Consider the following 23,142-nt stretch of genomic DNA (forward strand, 5'->3'; position numbering starts at 1 on the left):
GCACCTAGATCTTATCTAGGAATCAAAAAGAAAAGCATAAAACCACAAGCAAAAGATAAAAGGAGAGAAGAGATAAACAAACACACCAAAGATTGTTCACCCAAATCGGTCTAAACTTGACCTACTCTGGAGGAGAGAATGATCTCCACTATCAAAGATTTCTTACAAAGAGATACAAATGGGTTACAAGAAATTAGTTTTGACAAGTTCACAAAGAACAACCCTAGTTTCTACCCATTTTCCCAATCTCACCAATGAACAAGACAGTCAATGATTTTCACTCACCCAAGGTGTTTACAATGTTTCCCAACCCAAGAGAACTCTAATCAAAGACCCTCAACCCTAAAGTTACCTCCTTTGATTTCCCAAGTTTCTCTCTCTTCAAGCTGTCCTTCAAAATTTGCAAAGAACACTTATATAGGAGTCTTCAGCGTCGAAATCGTGTCACGTTTTTCCCAAATCGTGTCACGATTGATGCTTACGACCCAAGGTATGACCAACCTTATCCTGAAAATCTTGCCCAACAAGCCAAAAATCGTGTCACGATTGGACACCCTAAAAACAGCTCTCGACATTGCCAAAATTATGACACGCTTGCCAAATCGTGTCACGATTTCTCTGCTTTTCAACTTTGCAATTTGAAGACATACACAAATCATCCTCTGCTTTTTAACGTCTCTCCAGATGATCACCACTCTACAAGGCATCAATATCAAGGCGAGAACCCTCACCTTCATCATCCTCCCAACAAATCACCACCAAAGCACCCACATCCCCATACTCCTCGGACACAACTTGCGCGGAGTTCTCATTTTCCTCCGGGCAATCCCTCTTGAAGTGACCCAACTTGTGACACTTAAAGCATTTATACTTATCCTTGTTACTGCTCTTTGAGCTTCCTCGGTTACCTCTACCTCCACCATTTTCTCTTGAAACACTAAGGCCTTCACTGTTTTCATCCGCTCTCAAGTCATTGGACTTGGTCAACTCCTTGGTTCTTAAAGCCGCTTGAACTTCTTCCAAGGTGACAATGCCTTCTTTGCCATAGAGCATGGTATCTTTGAAGTATTCAAATGATCTCGGTAGAGCACACAACAAGAGTATAACCTTGTCTTTGTCCTCAAGTTGCACCTCAATGTTCTCCAAATCATCAAGGATTTTGTTGAACTCCGTCAATTGCTCCATCACGGTCTTTGAATCCACCATCTTGAATGAGTAGAGTTGTTGCTTAAGGAATTGCCTATGAGCCAAAGACTTGGTCATATACAATGACTCCAACTTTGACCACATCGATGCCGCGGTAGGTTCCTTCGTGAAATCCCTCAAAACTTTGTCACCGAAGCACAAGACAATGACACTCATAGCCTTGTCCACCATCTCGGTCTTCTCCGCTTGTGACATGGTGACCGATAACGCACCTTCACCCTTCAAAGCTTTCTCACACTTTTGTTGTATCAACACTGCTTGCATCTTCACCTTCCATAACCCAAAATCGTTAATTCCGGTGAACTTCTCAATATCCCACTTTGAACCCATGGTACTCACTAAATCGATTCACTCATATACCCCACGGTGGGCGCCAATTGTTGTGAATTCGGACTCAAAATCACACCAATACAAACTATGACGTGTGGAACAAAGGAAAGTAGTAATCAATATCAAAGTGAACACAAGTAATAATCAACAATAACAACACCTAGATCTAATCTAGGAGTCAAAGAGAAAAGCACAAAACCACAAGGAAAAGATAAAAGGAGAGAAGAGAGAAACAAACACACCAAAAATTGTTCACCCAGTTCGGTCCAAACTTGCCTACTCTGGAGGAGAGATTGATCTCTCCAATCCACTATCAAAGATTTCTTACAAAGAGATACAAATGGGTTACAAGAAATTAGCTTTGACAAGTTCACAAAGAACAACCCTAATTTCTACCCATTTTCCCAATCTCACCAATGAACAAGACACTCAATGATTTTCACTCACCCAAGGTGTTTACAATGTTTCCCAACCCAAGAGAACTCTAATCAAAGTCCCTCAACCCTAAAGTTACCTCCTTTGATTTCCCAAGTTTCTCTCTCTTCAAGCTGTCCTTCAAAATCTACAAAGAACACTTATATAGCAGTCTTCAGCGTCGAAATCGTCACGTTTTTCCTATATCGTGTCACGATTGATGCTTACGACCCAAGGTACGACCAACCTTATCCTGAAAATCTTGCCCAGCAAGCCAAAAATCGTGTCACGTTTTCCCAAAATCGTGTCACGATTGGACACCCTGAAAACAACTCTTGACATTGCCAAAATCATGACACGCTTGCCAAATCGTGTCACGATTTCTCTGCTTCCCAACTTTGCAATTTGAAGACATACACAGCATGATTTGATGTAAGCCTTATTCAATCAATAATATTGTTTTAATTACAATTTTCGTCTTGTGTAACCTTTATTTATTTTTTGCTTGAAACAACATTGATTTGGTTTTGTTCGATTTTTATTTTAATAGGCAACCAAACCAAACTAAATCGTATAATTTTTTATCTTATGGATTGGATAACTTTTAGCCTCAAATTATAAGTCTGTTCGATGAATTTGAAAATTGAATTTTTGTTTATATATGAAATTTGAGATAATATTAGTTAGAGGATATAACCATAAAAATGTATTATCTTCGTTCCAAAACAACTGTCTTAATCAATCAATTCACACAAATTAAGAACAATGTACAAATAAAAGAGAGAACATAGTATTTATACTAAAGTACATTTATTATGTATTGGTGTATTCACCTTTACCACAAATGCAAAGTGAAAGATATTGAATCAGAAGTGGTGCAAGTAATTTAATTAGCGAGTACAATTGAAAAAAAAAAAAAAGTAATGTAGAATTGAAAATTGAAATGAGTCGGTCCTTTAATTTTGGGACAATTTCTTTTGTAAAGACTAATATCACGAATTGAGTAAGACATCACAATTCTTTTTATCTAAATATTTAGGCTTAAATATGTCTTTAGTCCCTGCATTTTCATCAGATTTTGGCATTGGTCCATACACTTTATTTTGTTTGGAATTGGTCCCTACACTTTGTAAAAATATTGGTATTGGTCCTTTTGTTAACTTTCTGTTAAAAAAAACACAAAACTTTTAGTATTGGTCCCTGCACTTTGTAAAATTATTGGTATTGGTCCCTGCACTTTGTAAAACTATTGGTATTGGTGCCACGTGGCACTCCGTTAGTTTTGTGTTTTTTTTAACAGAAAGTTAACAGAGGGATCAATACCAATATTTTTACAAAGTGCAGGGATCAATGCCAAACAAAAAAAAAAGTGCAGGAACCAATACCAAAATCTGATGAAAGTGCAGGGACCAATGACACATTTAAACCAAATATTTAATATTGTTGCATTATGATAACTGAATTCTAATAGAACCTTTAGTTAAGTTTGCATGAATTTATCACTGTCTTATTCAAATGTTCTTGGATAATAATTAATATTGAATTTAAAATAAAAAAGGTCATTCATCTTGAAATATTTTTAAGTTATTTTTTATAAATGGATCGGATCACTCATTATGTTGTATTGAAGGAGTACTTTTTATTATATTGCATGCACCTATATATTCTGTTTAATATTTATGACAATATGTTTAAATACAAAAATACTTGATAAAGACAATCTCGTAAAAAAAAAAATATATATTTCTCCTTTATTTACATAGTGTGTGTTTGGTGTGGAGTTTGAAATCTAATGCAACTAAAAAAATGGCATACCAATACACTTTTTGGTTGTGGAATGAGAAGCTGAGAATTCTAGCATCAGACCATACATGCGTTTTGGCCTTCCCACCACTATACCAAACAGCCTAATAGTTGTTAGTATGTATAAATGGTAATATAGATTGATTATTGTAGGTCAATGGAAGTATAAATTTCTTTTGTCACACAACCAGCATTCAATGAGTTTGATCCAAATATGGTTTATGATAGAATTATGATGTAATTGGATATCATGTAGCCAACCTCACTTAATGGTATAAAACTTGATTGTTGTTGTATTTTCCAAAACATTCACACATTTATTTGTTTCACGGTATGAATGCATAATCATTTTTTTTCTCGACAAAAACAAAACGATATTCATTCATTCAAATCAACAGAGTACATCATTCGATACCGCTAAAAACGTAAAGGGTGAATATGCGAATAAACTCACAACATCCAAGTTAATACCATATAACGTCATAATGCCTACAAAGATATATGATAAAATTAAAGTGACCGGAATATCCATGCATCCAGATCTGCAACGTTGACGGCCCAAATCTTTGATTGAATAATTGATCTTTCAATATGAATCAAATGAACACTACAAGAATAGGGGAAATCAAACAACTCTGCACAAGACAACAAACAACACACCACCACCACACTCGGATGACAAAATCACGAAGAGAAAATTTAGTTCTATGCGAAAAATCACTTATTTAGATTGAAATAGGGAGAAAAGGATGAACATAAGGTGATTTCAAATCAAAAATTGATCTAAAACCACACATCAATTAAAAACTGAAAGAGAAAACCTAGAAGAAGAAAAAACTAAGATTGGCTTGTTAGAGAGAGTGAATTTTATTTTACTAGACTAGCACGGGTCATATACACTGTAAATATAGTAGACAAAAATAAATCTCAATGCATATCAAAGAGAATGAAATATGTGGTCCCAAATATATGCAGATGTTGGAATTCAAACTTCAGACACAACACTTATTCACCTTAAAAATATTAAATTTTTATCAATCGTGTGTTACTTCATTCTTTTGTTAAAATTATATGTCAATGTTATATTATTGGTTTGTTACTTCATTTTTTATTTTATTTTTTGACAAAATGTTACTTCATTCTTTTGTAAAAATTATATGTTAATGTTATATTATGTACCTAAAAATAGCTTATTCTTAACCTCAACATGTAAAATGTTTTATTTAAAGAATTTTCCTTTTATCGAATATTTGGTCTTTACCGTAAATGATACCCTTTAACTGTTTGTTGAAATGTTTCTTCCACCTGTTTATATAGATTGCAAAATTCTGGTGCATTTTGTGGTAGATATTTAACAAAGAGAGTTCAGTTCTAATTTGGATGAAAAGTGTAATATTAACAAAAAAAATGTTGCTATAATCTTTCAAAACCCTTTTATTCCAATAGGGCGATTTGTTTTGTTGAAGAAATAGGGCGATTTGTTTTGAAGAAATAGGGGAAATAAAGCGATGCCGATTTGTTTTGTTCATGAAAATAGGAGATTAGGTGTGAGCATTAGGGTTGTTCATGAAAATAGGAGATTAGGTGTGAGCATTAGGGTTAAAACAGTAAAATTATGCAATAGGATTTAGGTTAAAATTAGGGCTTACATGTTAACTTTAATATATAAGAAGATAAGAAGATTAAGTGTGAGCATTAGGGTTGTTCATGAAAATAGAAGATTAGGTGTGAGCATTAGGGTTAAAACAGTAAAATTATGCAATATGGTTTAGGTTAAAATTAGGGCTTACGGGTTAACTTTAATATATAAAGAAGATTAGGTGTGAGCATTAGGGTTAAAACAGTAAAATTACGCAATAGGGTTTAGGTTAAAATTAGGACTTACGTGTTAACTTTAATATATAAGAAGATTATGCGAGAGCATTAGGATTGTTCATGAAAATAGGAGATTAGGTGTGAGCATTAGGGTTAAAACAGTAAAATTATGAATTAGGGTTTAGGTTAAAATTAGGGCTTACGGGTTAACTTTAATATATAAGAAGATTAGGTGAGAGCATTAGAGTTGTTCATGAAAATAGGAGATTAGATGTGAGCATTAGAGTTAAAATAGTAAAATTATGCAATATGGTTTATGTTAAAATTAAAGCTTACGGATTAACTTTAATATATAAGATAATAAATGCGGAATTCTCTAGCTCCATCACGTTTTATTCTTGAGTCAAATATATATATATTTTTTTATATGTGTTATTCATTCATTTCATTGTAGAATTAAGAGAAACAATAATAAATTTACTATATTATAATTTTTTAAATATAGTGAATGTATCCTATATTTAGTCTAAGGACTTAACATATATAAAAACGTCTTGGGGGGACTGTCAAATCTACATATTCTCTCTCTATCTATCTATCTATCTATCTGGATTCATAGGACAGATCATATTTGCTCAGCAGATTCGATTTAATCGCCGATCTTTATTACTCGCTGTTCCTCTCCTCTTCTCCATTCAATCTCTGTCTCTTCTCATATAAATGTTTCAGATTTTCAAGGTACGATTTTTCATTCATACTAATAACTCTACTGGTACTATAAACCAACCTTTTCAATCATTTATTTGTTGAATGAATATATTTGTCAAAAAATAAGTAAATTAATTCACCTGATATATTTTCATTCTACCAAACAAAACATGATATAATTTCATAAAATGTTAATTTTGTTCTCTAGTGTTTGTTTCCAGCTTCAGTTTCTTTCCCTTTGATTGGGTTCGTTTCATTGACATTGGTTCAATCTGTTTTTTTTCTTCCAATAAAATAATCTCATAATCATAGTGAATGGACAAGGACAACCGCAATTGGGTTCTTTTGTTTTTCTTTGACCAGTTTTATTTTTTCTTTTTTTTATACACCAGTTTATGTTTTCTCTACAAACAAGTACAGTTTGAACATTTTAATTCTTCATATTAATATGATTAATTTCGGATTTTTATGAATTTAAAGTAATCAAACCAAGACATTATTATTAAATGGATTTTTTTTGGTGTTGTTCAATGTGTGCGTTGTTTGCGGGATTTGGACAATCGTATCAAACATTTGGACTTCTCTTATTTTTGTTTTTGGTAATTTTGCCTGAAAAAGGGTTAATGATATTGTCTCTGCAATAGTACCTTCACAGACTCATTTCCTCTGTATCATTTGCCAGTTTTTTTTTTTTTTTTTTTTTTTAATATTAATTTTATATTTTTTGATTTTGAGATTCTTCTTTGGAACTCTGTGCTTTAGGTAGGTATTCGATGAGTACAATAAAAAAGGTTCCTTTTATGGAAAATGAGATCTGCTTTTTCCAATCTCATCATTAAAAATATTACAATCAATAAAAGACAATATACACTCACAAGTTTCACAAGCCAAAAATATTTGTTTCATTTTATATAGACAAAATTTTTTTTGAGGGAATTGTTTCATTTTGCATAGGCAATTATTATTAATTTAGTTTCTTATTATATATTTATATTCTTTATTACTCTTTTTTTTCAACTTATATAATTTTGATTTTTCATACTACTAATTTTGTAAAGTACTTCAATTCATAATTTATCTTAAAGTAAATTATGTTTCTTAATTAATTCATGTGTTATGTGTTAAAATGATTTATATTTTTGAAATAAGAGAGTATAGTTCATCTTCCATCAATACAGTGATCTCATCGTGTTAGTTTTAGAAAAATTTATTTATGGGAAATGTTAACGGGTGCTTTCGTCTCTTAATATTCGACCTTCTCAGATTTATAAGCAAAATTTGACAGATTTACCCTTTATAAATACTTTTTGTGGTTCCCATGTTAAAGTTTGTAGTGGAACAAAGAAAATAACCATTACTTAAAAGTGAAAAAATTTCAAAATAATGACAAGTGCAATTCAGTAAAAATATCATTATATTTCTTTCATCTTTACACTTTTCTTAATCTGTGTGAAATAGTCAAGTTGGTCAAGTATTGAGGGACACAGGAGTAATTTTTATGAAAAAAATTATATATTCAATGTTAAAGAATAATTTTTTAATTTGGTATGTTTAAAGAGTGCTCCCGTATATTTATTTTCTTTTGTACCACTCTTGTAATTTTGAAAGAGAAGTTAATCATGATTGAGTTTATTTTTAAGGAAGTTAATCATGGATGTTTTTAACATTTTTTGAGTATAACTCCACAGCGTAGTACTGTCTAAAAAGGTAAAATTGAACTTCATATCCTAGAGTTTACGCTATACATGCGCAGACGACCACTCACGATGGAACTTGGCTCAATTAAAATAAAAGAATAACAATAATAATAATTGATGTTATTTTAATGTAATAATAAGTCATGCTTATAATTTGATTCCTCTGGAAAAGGAACTCATGGTGGTCATGATTTTATACCTCAGAGCTTGTCTCATCTATTCAATGCATTAAACAATTCTAAACATCTTATGTTTTGTCTATTTGTTTGTTTGGTTAGTGCAGGCAGGTACAGTTAGGAGAGGATATGTTTATAGATAAATCTTAAAAAAAAATTAAAAAAAAAATTCCAAATATTTCATTTCACATCTTTTTACATTCTTTCTATCTTCTCATCTTATTTTCATCCCACCCATGATACAGAACTGATTAATCCTTTGACTCCACCCCAACCAATAACAAAGAAACATGGAGGGTGACACATACTCCACCCTTGGCAATGGCACCCAGCAAATTGATGGCAAGATCTTGCAGACATTTCAAAAAAGGTTTGTTCAAGTTCAAAACATTTTGGATCAGAATAGAGTACTCATCAATGAGATAAACCAGAATCACGAGTCTAGGGTCCCTGACAACCTCAACAAGAATGTTGGTCTTATTAAGGAGCTTAACAGCAACATCAGAAGAGTTGTTGACCTTTATGCAGATCTTTCAACTTCCTTCACCAAATCAAATGATGTTTCTTCCGAAGGAGATTCAAGTGGTGCTGTGAAATCAGAAGGAAAATCTTCTCACAAACGACACAGACCTCTTTAGGCCAGGGAGTTCATTTTTCTTTTTCATTTCGGAAAAATATTAGGTTCTGTAGCTGAATCTCTCTTCTCTTGTATTGATTAGTTACTTTTTACTGCTTACATTTATCAAATAAATATAAATATATATATTCTACTATATGATTTTTCAGCATTAATTCCACTTATTATTATTATAGCTTTCTAATGTGAATCTAATACAAGTCAAATTAACTTTTTGTTGTCTTTCAAAAGGTGAAACATTTGAATTTGAACATATAATGAGATTTTAGGTTTGATAAACTTTTCTTTCTTTTTCTTGTGTCAAAAGTGGGTTTTTAAAATGTTAATTTCAACCAAAATGTGGTTCTTAAATAAATATTCTTGCTTTAGCTAAGAAAGTGAGAAGGGGTTACATTACTGTTTTAGGAGTATTCACACCAAGGTCCAATTAGAAAACGAAGTTCATGTGTTTCAATGTGGGGCGTGACAATTGATAACTCAAAACTGCATATTTATTTGTGCACATGCTCTGAAACAGATGCAAGAAAGTACGGAGTATACTAGTTTTATGGAAAATTTTATTGTGAAGATTTAAGAATGACTTTTTTGGTGAAGTTAAAACGAGAATATGAAAGAAAAAAACTGCTTTAACTCAAAACAAAGCACTACGGCTTAAAACAAGGGACCCAATGGTTGGTCCATATGGGATGAAACTGAACTTCTCCATAATTACCACTTCGTGTGCTCACTCAGGTACCCAAATTTCCTCTTCCTTTTATTCTCTCAAATCAAATGGATATAATAATATATCCTATGGCTATGTGACAACGTGTAGTGTAGGAATCATATATATATGGTACAGCAACAGCAGCATGTAAAATACTAAAATCCTTAGATCTCTCTGATTGCAAATACTCCTATGTCTTTATTGGTGGACCCGGATTATGCCAACCAAATTTCTCCATCTTAGAATAGTAGAGACCCACATGAGTGAATGTTGACAATAATCTGTTTTCTGTTAGCTAGAATGCTCATTGTTTTCTCATCACGTTAAAAAGGAGATAAATATTTGTTATCCTGTCATTTCGGTAGTGTTTATTTCAAGAGTTTTATTGTCATCTAAAATCTTCTTATGCATTCATCCAATTTAATCATTTTTATATTACCATTTATATTATTATATAGGATAATTTTTAAAAATATATTCACAAATATTTATATGGTATGATTTGATTGAATACATACGTAAAAATGTTTACACCGTTGGTACATGCATGACGATTAAACTCATGAATTTATACTACAACACAAGAAATTGTATATGTTTTTATACTACACCGTTGGTACATTGATTCACTACCGTATAAGAATCTTGGTTCTTTCCCTAACCTCCATTGGTATCACACAAGCATATACAATATTTGGTAAGTATTTGCAATAATTTGTAATATTTTTCTATGATCGATCAATATTGTTTAACATTTTTTAAGTTTTTCTAAGGTAATTTATAAAAACATCTTTCAAAGTTTATCTCTAATTCCATCCGGTCATATCTATTACTAATATAGTTATTTTTTAAGAAGTCAAATTAACATACTAAAATTGACATCGAATATAATCGAATGTGAAACCTTAAAATTAGTACACTCCAAGATTCAAAACCAGCATCATTAGAGTAAAATTAATGTCCACCATTTTTTCTAATATATTCTCGGTTAATCTCTTAATATCACTAATTTGGAGGATTTAAATTGTTAATTTGCAAATAATAATCATAGGTGATTACAATCGCAATCCTTGATTTTCTCAATATAGTAAACAACCAATGTTTTGTTTAAAAAAATCCTAGAAAAACTTAGTTTTATCCGTGGATCCAAGATTTTGGAGAAATGTAAATATAAATCATTTTGTCTCTATGAGCCATACGATTTTTACAATCATTACACACAAAAAATGAAATGTACATTATTTAGTTAAAAGTAACAGAGATATGGACATTATCCTATAATACAACATTTTAAGCTTCATCGTTATACAAAAAACAAAAGTTGTATATGTAATTAGGGAGTTTCTATGGTACATCCTTAAATTAAAGTGTACCAGTACATCTATTTCATAAATCAATAAGTTATCGATCATTTTTATGTAATAAAGAGATATTTATCAACTTTTATATTTTAGAAAATATTATTTTATAAGAAAAAACGTCATTTCATCCTTTATAAGAATCATACTATTTTTTTAACATTTTATCCAAAAAAAAAAATCAATATTTACTATTATGGGTATTAAAAATTAAAAAAAATTGAATTTTGATTTGCCGACACTTTTGAGAAATAAAATATAATTATTATAATTGTAACCAATAGAAAATATATTTTTTCTAAAAAAAATAACTCATTAAACTATTCATTTAACATATAGATGTACCGGTACACTCAATTTTATTGAATGTATTATAGAAATTGACATGTAAAACGGCCAGATTAACTACTTTCTTACACATGTTCATGACTTTTTAGACTTCTAATTCAAAAATCAATTATATATAAAGAATACAAGTTGACCAATCGGGGATCTAGACGGTTAGATGATGACAATAGGGTGATTCAAAATTTTGTTAATCCTTATTAATCGGATAAAACGCTATATAAACCCAAACCTAATCCAACAAAAGAAAAAATTCCTAGTACTTGTAGGGAGCACTGAACACCGTCAAATACATAAGCATGCTATGTTTAAGGTAAAAAATCAACGACTAGAATAAATATCCTATATAAAAAAATGGATTTGGTCCCCAAAGCAAGCCAAGACAAAATAGACATTGTGTAGTACATAACATAACATGTGGTGTGGGAATCTACTTTTGCTTTTCTTTCCCTTTGTTCCTTACATTTCCAGCAAATAGGTTGAAAGAAAATCAACTCTAGTTTGTCCAATGAAAGCTATGTTTTTAATTAATAATAATAATAATAATGGAACTTGTAGATATCTACATCATTGGTTGAATAATCCAACTATAGTAATACACGTCCCATGGCGGAGGTGTTTAATTATGTCCAAATGACACTTTATAATAATTTGATGATAATTTTTAATAAGTTTTGTCCATCCTTTTCTTTTCATTCTCTCTCATGCTTTTTATAAAACTAAACTCTAATGAATTGAGAGTTGAGACTTTCAGAAAGACAATCACACGCTGATTTGAAAATTGCATTACTTATAAAAAATATTATCAACTTTCCAATGTTGACATCACTTAGGTTAGGTGACCCGTAAGCATTGCAAAGTTACGTTTTAAACATTATATATTGGATTGTTTGGTGGTGTTGACTACGGTAGGCAACTTTAATGGGTCTCCTACCGTAGGAGACTACAATTTTTACTTTTTTATTTTATTTTAAAATTGATGCCAGTCATTAGATTTAGAAAGAAGGTTTTGAATGGCATAAATTTGTTTGCAGCATGACCCACCCACTAGGATGATATATTTAAAACATTAATTTTGAACTTTAAAAAAGCAATTGAATTTGTAATGAATTTTTTTGTCATGAAGGATTAAGAAGCTTATAAATCCTACAATGTTACCACCACCATCCTCGTGTGTTCCCTGCAAGCTGCATACATTCCAGCAAGCATACACTTTCAACATGTATATTTTCGTGTGTTCCCTACAAGATGCATACACTTTCAACATGATATTTTTGATTTAGAATCTGCACTTTTGATATGAAGAAGATGAATAATCTATACAAACAAGATATCATGTAGCAAGGAACATATGTTGTTTAAAAGAGAATTTTTAATCTCAATTATTTAATTCTTATCTCAGGGTCAATAAGCACCAATATTATTCTAAAATAAAAAAATCATATTAGTTGTAAAAAAAAAAAAAAAGAGATCTCCTACGGTAGGAGACCTAAAAAGGTCTCCCACCCTAAACGGTACCTGGTTTGGTACATAGATCATGTCTCATTGAAGTTTCACCTGCCATAAGGTAACGAAATTCATGTATAGTTTTTTTTTCTTCCTGTCATAATTAAGGTGCATCACTATAACTCCTTTCCTAATTGTATATGAATTTTAATCATTTGAAATCCTCAAAAACTAAACTGTTCATTATCAAGAATCTTGATTTGCACCAATTCTTTTGATTGGCAAAACTTTAGTTATTGAGAAATGATAGTTTAACATCCAATTTTATTCATAAAATACTTACTTACAATATCCTAAATCGTGATATAAATTACTATACTAGAACTCCAATTTTTGTTCCATGTTTTTTGAAGAAGAATTTTCGTTCTATGTTCTTAATGGAAAATGATGGATATAGCGACAAAATACATCAAAAATTCTTCACGAACGTTTTTGATTGGTTGGTTAAACCATGATCCAACCTGTTTTCCACAAAATCAGGAGTTAAAGTGTTTCTCTTTTCCTTATATGCAAGAGACGTCGGCTTCGTGAATTTCTCTGAAAAGAATCTTCACTGTGCATAGCACTTTGGTGGTGAAACTTGACATAAAAAAAAAAAAAAAAAAAAGTACTCACAAGATGTTGATTTTCGGTAACACTGCTAATACAACATTGAATTTGGGAAAAACGACAAAATTGGAGTCCAGTCAAAATTGGAGAGAAAAAACCGTTATTGTTGTCATAATTAGGACAACCAAACAACTAACATTATGTGTTGCACAAAAAAAAACATTATTGGAAATGTTTTACAACACATACTCTCTCAAACGCCAACTAACCCCTATGCAACCTCATTCTACAATGCAATTAAAGTATATCTCATAATCCAACGAACTAAATCTCATCCGTTGAATTGTTTTAATCTAGAGGCTATTAATTATTCATTTAAAAGTACATCAAATTTATTTTGCACACCTTATTACCTCTATTTTCTCATCCTCTCTCTTCTCTAATCTTTCTGGTTTTCACTTTCTCTCGTCAAAAAATATAATAAAATAAACATGTTAAATCAACTGTATTGTTCAGGATATGGATCTGAAACAAATTGATTCATTATTTGCTAAAATCCAACATTCAAATTTACACCAGGGATCCAATCCATAATCCTTATAGAATTCATTACCTTGAACCCAATGAAGATTGAAATAGAGGATTTTCAAAGGTTACGTCCATAATTGATTTTACATAAAAAAAAAAAATCATCTTTATTAAAATGTTGCCTGGGCTTAGTTGTAGGAGAAGAGATCATATAGGGAATTGCATTTAACAACTAATATTTCCAATTCGTTCTAAACAATAATATTTTGGAAGTATTTTAATCAATAATCACACCCTATTATTGATTTGTAACATTGGTGTATATTATAGTGTAATTTTATCCCTCCTTATATATATTCTCCCTCCTCTTCATTTTTTTTTTGGTTAAGTAGTCTAGTGACTAGTGGTTAAAAATTCATTTTAAAATGTATAACTGTAGTGTATGGAATTCAAACTCCGATTCTTGCATATATAATGCAATGCCCTAACAACTGCGATAAGCTCACATGATGTCTCCCACTTCTTTTACGATACAAATCAATTCAAGATTTTTAATGTGCAAAGATTGGGGAATAAAACCCTAATCCAATGTACCCCTAAAAAAACCTTAAACCAATATAATAAAAAAAAAAAAAAAACAAGCGGATGAAACATAAAGGTAAAGCTGAAACAAAATCATAATTAAGAGCGTCAACCCCGCACCACTTGCATAATCGGGCGTGAAACTAAATTGAAAAAAAATATATTTGAGTTGACGAGTCCGTGACTCAGATCTTTGATAACAACGAACAAATCTGGCTAACAACACGGTAACTAATCCAAACACCAACAATTTTCGGTGACAAAAATAACAAATCAAGGCCATTCCTAACCAATCACTATAAATTCAATCACGAAGGAACGAATCAGATTTAAAATCATCCCCAATTTCTCCAATGTGGAAGACACAAATCCAAAAGCTTTGAAACTTGCAAATCTCAATATATCTGAAACCGAATCAAGAAACCAAAGGTTCATACATCAACGACAAAGTGGTCGTTGGAGTGACGTGACATAGAGATGAGGCTAAAGTAACTACGACCAACCCGAACACGACGAACAGAGAAAAGCCATTTAAATAAACCAACAATGAATCTCTTGTAAAAAAAATTAAATAAACAAATAATAGATTAATGTACATTAGCATATTCGATTTATTATTTAATTAAGTGTAAAATAAGTTTTTGGTCCTTTAAAATTTTCAAATTTCACTCTTAATCCTCTATAAAAATTCTTCAATTTTTGGTCCTAAACATATTTTTCGTCACCACTTTTCGTCATTGCTTTTAAGCAAGGTCACGTATATCTTTCACGTTTTGTAATTAGTTTTTTCATAAATGTTTAGAATATTATAAGAATTTCTGAAAAAAAAAATATAAGAATTGTTTCCTAAAACATGAATTAAATAATAATTTTAAGCGGAAAAAACATAAAAATTTATATTTAATTCATTTTTTCTTAAGAAATTCTAAACTTTTGCAAAAGAGAATTATGTAATGTAATAAACATGAATGAAAAATAAAAATCAATATTTCAAACGAAGCACATGAGTTGGCATAAAAGTAGGGACTAAAAGAGGTGCGGAAAATATTTTGGACCAAAAATTGAAGAATTTTTTTGGAGGAACTAAAATCAAAATTTAAAAATTTTATAGGGATCAATTTTTTTTTTAAGGGATCAAAAACTTATTTAACCATTTAATTAATTAAGGATTGACAATAATAACCTATTAGGAATTTTAATTATAATTAATATAAATTACTGTCTATTTTTTATTAAACACTGATTATTGATGAGTTTTTTTAGAAACATGGCATTGAACGCTGATTATTGATGAGTTATTTGATTGAGCATTGCTTCTGAATGAACCGTGATTCCATCAACCTATCATGGCAAGTACCGTGATGGAAGCACAATCCCTAGTCTTGATCGTTTAATTACTTAAACATTATTCCATTAAACGGTTAAGTTTACAGCGAAAGTTTAACCTAAAAATCAAGACTAAAAGGTATGTATTAGATTTAGATTTTAAAGTATTTTAAAAGACTTTTTTGTTTTATAAAAATCTTGTGGTATTCAATCAAGATTTTTAAGGAATGTAAAACATTCTTGTGGTATTCAATTAGGATTTTCATGATTTTTTAATGAGTCCAATGAAATCCAATGGTATTCAATTGAGATTTTGCATAACTTAAAAATTGTATACCGATATTCAAAACTCTACGGATTTTAATGGATTGTTGTGAGTAATGGATTTTGTGAGATTGTTTAATGTAAAATGTACCTACTAACAATCCCACACCTAGCCTTGAGACTTTTCTGTCTCCCACACATAACCTTGAGATTTGTTTAGTTTTTATATTATTGTTCTAAAAAAATGTTATCTTGTATCCAGTCAAGAAAAAAAAAATGGTGTCCACTTTACATACTAAAAACCATCGCCGTCGTTCTCTCAAAAAAAAAAAATCATCGTTGTCGTGTCGAGATCGAATGTACCTTGTTTATGTGAAGCATTTCATCTTATATTTCACTATTGCAGTTTCATAAGTGTAATTTTTTTAAGTCAATTTGTTTTTCTAATTTATAATAATTATTTGATTTTTAGCATATAATTTTTGTTGACAACGTTATGTTATTTTGTTGTTAACCAACAATTATTAGTATTATTTTATCATCAGTCAATTTCATAAAAAAAAATCATTCACTATGCTAATATTGAATTTTTCTTAAGAATCATACAAACTTTTCAAATCTTTAAAATCTCATAAAATCCTTTGAAATCTTAAAGTTTATGTTACAAATCCATTCAAATCTTGATTTGAAATTCCTAATTGTGAAATAAAATCTTTTAAAATCTCAAAAAATCAATACAATCGCACAAAATCTTTTAAAATCTTTAAGATTTTTTTGCCAAAACAATCGTTCAAAATCTCAATTCAATACACCCCGTAGTCATTATATGATCTTTTATCCAGGGATTGTTGTATCTATGATCTATGGCCTTATTGTTAAGTTCTACAATGTTCAATTCCTAACAAGTGTGTCTAACTCACACAAGAAATCTCGGTGTTATTGATTAAATTAGAAAATGACACATTTTGTGTCTCATATCATTTTCATTAGAATTTAAGAGTTAAATCTTTGAATCATATGAAACGATCCCCTTAATAACATAAACTCCATGTTACGGAATATAAAAAATAATAGTAACAACACTCACATTTAGTGGAATACTTGTTCGCACCAACAAGCATTTCTCCTAATTATGCATTCAAGCATACATATGCTATATTATCATAATTGTTGATTCTTGCGCCCGGTTCTTTCCATGGCCTTTTGGTTTTCATTGATATATAATGGATTTGGATAATCTCAATGCATTTTAATGATGAGATCATATAGATGACCTCTAAAAATAAATATTCACAATTGGGAGATCCAAATCTTCATACTACACTACACCAGTTTACATCCCTCATCAGTGTCACACAACCGATCTTCATTATCTCTTCTCTGTCTCATTTAACTTTTTTTTTTAGTTTTTTAAATTCGATATATATCATCCAAGGCCTGCCCTTGCTTTAGGCCGATTCAAAATAATTCATCTTCATCCTCTCTCCAAAATCTCTCTATCTAATTGTTTAAGAACTGATCATGCTGGCGAGTCTGACTTTGAATACGATCTGGTACTTGCCAGGGAGGTGAACTCGAAGTTAGGGGTGCAGGTTTTGAATATTAAATTGATTCTGAATAGCCAGTGGCATGAGATGTGCCACATTTTGATTTCCCATGTCGTTTGTGCTCGCTACTCGTCTCAACTTCTTGTTCCTACACTTATCAAATTTATTTGTATTTTAATTATTGTAATTATGATTCAATATATCATGTGATGTTTGACATATGATTGTGAATATGAGTTTCTATGCTAACTTTAAATTCTGTAGAATTGCAATCTGGTAGAAATTCATATCGTAATTATATTTACCTTGTTGAGTTGATGTTGCAGCATTGTCTTTGTGGCAATTGTATGCAAGCCAATGGCATCACCACGACCTAATTTAGTCATAACAACCAAAATGTTATCGCGGTATATGATTTCAATCAGAAACTGCTCTTGGATTTGTCGAGGTTGATACAATTTTGAATGATTACGATAGATTTTTTAAACTGTTTATCTTTCTTCTTGAAGCAAAACTTAGCCTCATTTTGTATTATTGACTATGATACTTAGAAAGCCATAAATATTTTGATCAATTTTCAATCTTGTTCATTTAGTATGAATTGCAATCATTGATGACTCACAAAATAGAAGAAAATTCATGTCACTTGGGTCAACAAAATAGTTAAAAAAAAAAAAAAAGGACTTGTGTGACTTGATCCAATAATTTAAGAAATAAAGATGATTGAAAATATTCTTTGAACCTTCTATAAAAGGGAGCAATGATTGCCAATGATTGGTGCGACACAATATTTTAGAGTAATGGTCTGAAGCACTTGTACCTTTTCTTCTATCTTCTAGCACTATTTCCCCTTTCCAAGGGATGAGGATTCTCTCATGTTGAAATCAACATGAGGAAATAATGTGAGAGACCATGACCCTTGAAATATAAAGAAGGGAGGGTTTTGGAAATTGAAAAAGAAAAAGAAAAAGGAGAAAAGTTAGTTAAGGGTATGGATTTAAAACATGGTACTGTAAAACACAAGAGAATTTTTTTTTTTTAGAGGATCCTTTTTCCTTTCCAAGAAATGAATGCTATTCATACTAGATCACACTGCAAATATCTGTTTCCTGTTGTACTGTTACATTAGAGATTGCAATTCCTTCTACGTTGTTTGCTTTACTCATTACATAAAGCCAACCATATTATTGATTAGCAAAGTTATTGAAGTGTTTGTATTAGTATTAAACTATGCACATGTTGAAGAAGAAACCTAGCCTCATCAATGGATTTTACAACAAAATTAATTTTTGATTAAACTGCTTGCATTGGTGATTGTAGTAGCATTGGTGTGAAATAAAACGCATATTGTGTGCAGTGTGCTCAACAACCTATTGCGAAGTCGTTGGAAATCCAAATTCATTTGTGGAATATGATTTACCAACTCAAGAGACATTGCTTGATAACAATACACATTTTTTTCCAGGCCGAACGGTAATCATCTTCCAGCATAAAATGCAAGTTGTAATATGCATAATTTCCAGCCAACTGTTCAATCTCAACACGAGTGCCCACGCTCTACAAAGGCCATGGTGAAGCCCTTGAAACCCCCAACACACTATTACAATTGCAGCTTTAAATCTTTATCAAGGTCTGTGCATAATAAAAGCAAGGATAACTGCTAGGGGATTTGCGTTCATACAAGAATGCTCGAGGAGATGGGAAGGTGAAATGCGAGCGATTTGCTTTAACTCAATTGTTGCTCATGTGATGCAATTGAGATCCGTGGAATTTATTTGATATCCAAAGGTAACTTAAAACCATTTGAAAAATGAATGAGTATTTTTTTAGGATTTGACATCAACCGTTGAGCTTTTCCTCAATGAAGATGGTTCAATAAATAAAATAAAACAGTTATTCTTTAAGCTTACTAGTACATAGAAAATGTTGGCACAACAACTCCATCCTTGATGTTATTGTGGTTGTGACATGCATCCATGAACCCTTCAGAATTATAAAATTTTATAGGAAGTAATTGTATGTTGGTTTCTCCCACTACTATAAGAGTACAATTTAACACAGAATTAATGATTAATCGTTGTGAATTACCTTGTCATCTGTATGCCCCCACCAAAACTAAGGTTTAGTATTGATTCATGTTAAGTAAATTCTGACAAGGAATTGTTTCACGAGAAATATCGTGAACTATTCGTCCTAGCTAGGGCCCAATTAATTACTTGGTTGATTCATGTTCTATATTTATCTTGTATGTAGAGTTTTTAATTAGGTTACATGAAAAAATAAACAATATATTTTCTATGATGCGCCAAATATATTAAGAATAGGGAAAGCTAATGCATGGTCAAGAGTCACATATTACACACAACAAAAGAGTTGATTGATTACTGAAAAATAACAGAGTTATACAGACAGATATATAAGATAAGATGATGAGAGAAATATTAAAATACCCCACTGGGCCTGAAAATAATTCATCAACCTCGCTTAACAGGATCGAAATTGGAAACACCGATAACAGCACCAAGAATAGCAGTAACCACAACACCACCAGAAACGATGCTGAGCAAGAAATTCTTGAGGGAAGGTGAAACAGTAGCAGCTTCAGCCACATCAGGAGAAATCATTGAAGCTGTCAATGCAGCTGCAGTTAAACCTGTCACAATTTTCTCTTTCAAGGATGCTTTCACTACAAACCTTGCTGCTGCCACAGACTTTGATGGCTTCAGAGTCAATGGTGCCTTCAAGAATGCTTGAGAGGTTGGTGCCTCTAGCTTCTTGCTGGCACAGGTTAATGGCACAGCCATTGAAATTGTGGAAGTTGAAGCCATTGTTGTTGCTCGGGTGTGAAACTTTTTGGAGATTGGTGAAATGAGTGTGGTGGGTGTGTTTTGAGAGAGGTATGGTGTGGAGACTGGGGAGAATTTGAGGTGGGAATTTTTGGAAGATTTTCCTACGTCTGACGTGGCAACTTCTCCAATGGAAATGAATGGATAAGGTTATCTTTTTTGTCCAATCAATTCGCAGGAATAATCTGATGTCTAGATTGGGTTTGTTTTTAGGCTTAATTACACTTTTTGATCCCTATCTTTTCAAAAGATGCGGTTATAGACCTCTAACTAATTTAAATACAAAACAGCCCCCTATGTTTTGATTCTTTGGCAGTTTTGGACCCCTAGTCCATTGTTGACTCGGTCAACGCTGACGTGGCACCCTAAGTGAGGTGCCACGTGTCAATTTTTTAATTTTTTTTTGTCTTGGGGTCCAAAACTGCCAAAGAATCAAAACATAGGGGGCTGTTTTGTATTTAAATTAGTTAGGGGTCCATAACCGCAACTTTTGGAAAGATAGGGATCCAAAAGTGCAATTAAGCCTTGTTTTTACTATAATCTTGGGGAGATTGTTCAATAATCCCCTCAAATTGTTTAACCGGTGGGTTGTAATTCCTCGACTTTTTTGTGTGTAAATTTCTATTGAGTCGTAATTCTCAATCAACTTTTTTCAAAACACTTGGCAATTTGGAAATGTCTATTGAATAACCTTTTAATGTTCGAAGATTGTTGTTCCCATATCAAAGGGTGTTAGGAAACACCAGAAAAATACCAATATAACTTCATCGACAACAGTTAGCTGTCGATAGATTTTAACCGACGGTAGTTAACTGCCGATGGAATTCGGAGTTAAAGTTGTTATTTATTTTAGTATTGTTTGGAGTGTAGGCAGCCATCTTCTTAATGTTCTAGTCTTCTTGGGCTGAAATTCAGGTTTCCCTTGCCTACAAGTATTTGGGCTCACTTGATAACTATTTATGCAACCCAAAAATATTAGGGATAGTGACCAAAGACACCCTCTTATTTTGTCTTACTCAATTTTTCGTGCGTCCTATGTAGTTCCGACTATAAAATTTGAAAGGAGAAAAAAATTCATAAAACCCCTCCAAAAACACGTTTAACGTTTTGAATTTTATAATTCAAACAGAATGTGCAAGAAACTTATAGGACGGGAAAAGTAAGTGTCGTGACCAAAATACTAGTACGTTTTCATGGTATAGCCTTGCATATGTACCTTGTAGTATTGTTGCATGGGTGTTGAACTGTTGATGGATACGAGTTAACCTGATTAACTTAATCACTCGGCTCAACCTAATCACATGCGAACCAATTCGGTTAAATTTGAATTGGCTTGATTTGAGTCACAAGTTTATGATTTTATCAAATTCATAATCCCTAAAACTTAAATCGTTAAACTTTAACTATGAATTGATTGTGGATATAATTTAAGACTCTTAATTGTTGAATCTATAAGTTTTGAATCTATAAATGTTTTAATTTGATTCATGATAGAAAACTAAAACCTATCACTAAGTAAAACTATGATAAACTAGAAGAAACTATGGTTCTAAACTAAAAGAAGAAGAGAATAAAAACTATCTAAGAGAAATAAAATAAAATTTTCATTCATTTTGTTTGATTGTTTGCTAATAGGACAATACAATGTTTATATAAGTTGATGCATACACATGATAAGATAACTATATCAACTTCACAATAACAATAATATCAAATAATTAGTCATAAAACAATACTATCAAACAAACTAATAGAATGTGGTTAAAAGATCTCCTTCTAGAGCAAACTAGAAGATTCATTATTTTAGTCTCCATGATCCTATCAATTCAAGTGGTAAAAACTAAAATATGGGAGGGTTTGGCCAACTAGTATCTTAGGACACGAATTAACATTTTATTTATTTTCAATTAAACAGTCAAATCCTTCTTTCTCCTATAGATATTGCTTCTTTTCATTCTTTTTTAATGAACCTGGAATTTGTTCTTTTTTTTTTTTTGAAATAACATATTCAATTAATAAGCCAAGCACAAAATCCAGGTTCATTAAAAGAGTAAGTGTACATGCAGCCCAACTTACCAATAGGCGCAAGCTTACCATCATAAGAAGGAAAAAACAATGACAGGAAGCTTAACATAAAAGCCTATGCTGCCTAAAAACCAAATGACAGAAACAGAAACCAAAGAAGCCGTGGCACTTATTATAGCCAAACCAAAGCCAATCAACAGTGGCCAAACGCCGTCACTTCCGTCTAATGCATTCTCTCGGATTCCAACACCATTCATAGAAGAGACAAGAAGCTATCATCAATCTACTCAAGGACCCACACCAAGACACCACCTTAATGTCTTCAACCACGTCATCAAAATTCTTGAAAATCCTTGCGTTTCTTTCCTTCCAAATCATCCAAATAGAGGCAAGCCAAATTAACAAAAACGTTTTCTGAAGCTTCCGAGAGTTCACCTCACCATTCCAACAAGTAAAATGTAAAAGCAAATTTTGGGGAGTGATAAAATTAATATCTAACCAATTGAGCACCTTACGCCAAATTAACAACGTCACCTCACAATGCAAAAAGAGATGAGACGTTGTCTCCTCCATATCACCACAAAGAATACAAACACAAGGTTCCCCGGGGGCCAAAACACTCTAGTGCCCAAGGTTAGCCCTTGTCGGAATACGGTCCATCAAAGATTGACTAACACCTCCTCCTCTAGGACGCTCAACCCTTCTTGGTGGAGAACACCCTCCTCCAAAACCTTATAAGAGGAACGCACCGTATACTTATCACCCTCCTCCGGC

General features: G+C 31.7%; 2 protein-coding genes across 2 annotated transcripts; one reads left to right on the forward strand and one right to left on the reverse strand.

Moving 5' to 3' along the window:
- Positions 1-6,110: 6,110 nt before the first annotated feature.
- Positions 6,111-8,941, forward strand: LOC25494188 (protein ELF4-LIKE 4). Its single transcript, XM_013602973.3, has 2 exons — positions 6,111-6,306; positions 8,395-8,941. Exon 2 carries the CDS (start codon positions 8,440-8,442, stop codon positions 8,785-8,787), a length of 348 nt encoding a protein of 115 aa, XP_013458427.1. The 5' UTR covers positions 6,111-6,306; positions 8,395-8,439; the 3' UTR covers positions 8,788-8,941.
- A 10,868-nt stretch (positions 8,942-19,809) lies between these two features.
- LOC25494189 (uncharacterized) lies at positions 19,810-20,404 on the reverse strand. The gene has a single exon (XM_013602974.3). The coding sequence runs from the start codon at positions 20,323-20,325 to the stop codon at positions 19,972-19,974; it is 354 nt and encodes a 117-aa protein (XP_013458428.1). The 5' UTR covers positions 20,326-20,404; the 3' UTR covers positions 19,810-19,971.
- Positions 20,405-23,142: the final 2,738 nt, after the last annotated feature.

This window comes from Medicago truncatula, chromosome 4 (genome assembly GCF_003473485.1).
Source record: "Medicago truncatula cultivar Jemalong A17 chromosome 4, MtrunA17r5.0-ANR, whole genome shotgun sequence".
In the NCBI taxonomy this organism is placed as follows: domain Eukaryota; kingdom Viridiplantae; phylum Streptophyta; class Magnoliopsida; order Fabales; family Fabaceae; genus Medicago; species Medicago truncatula.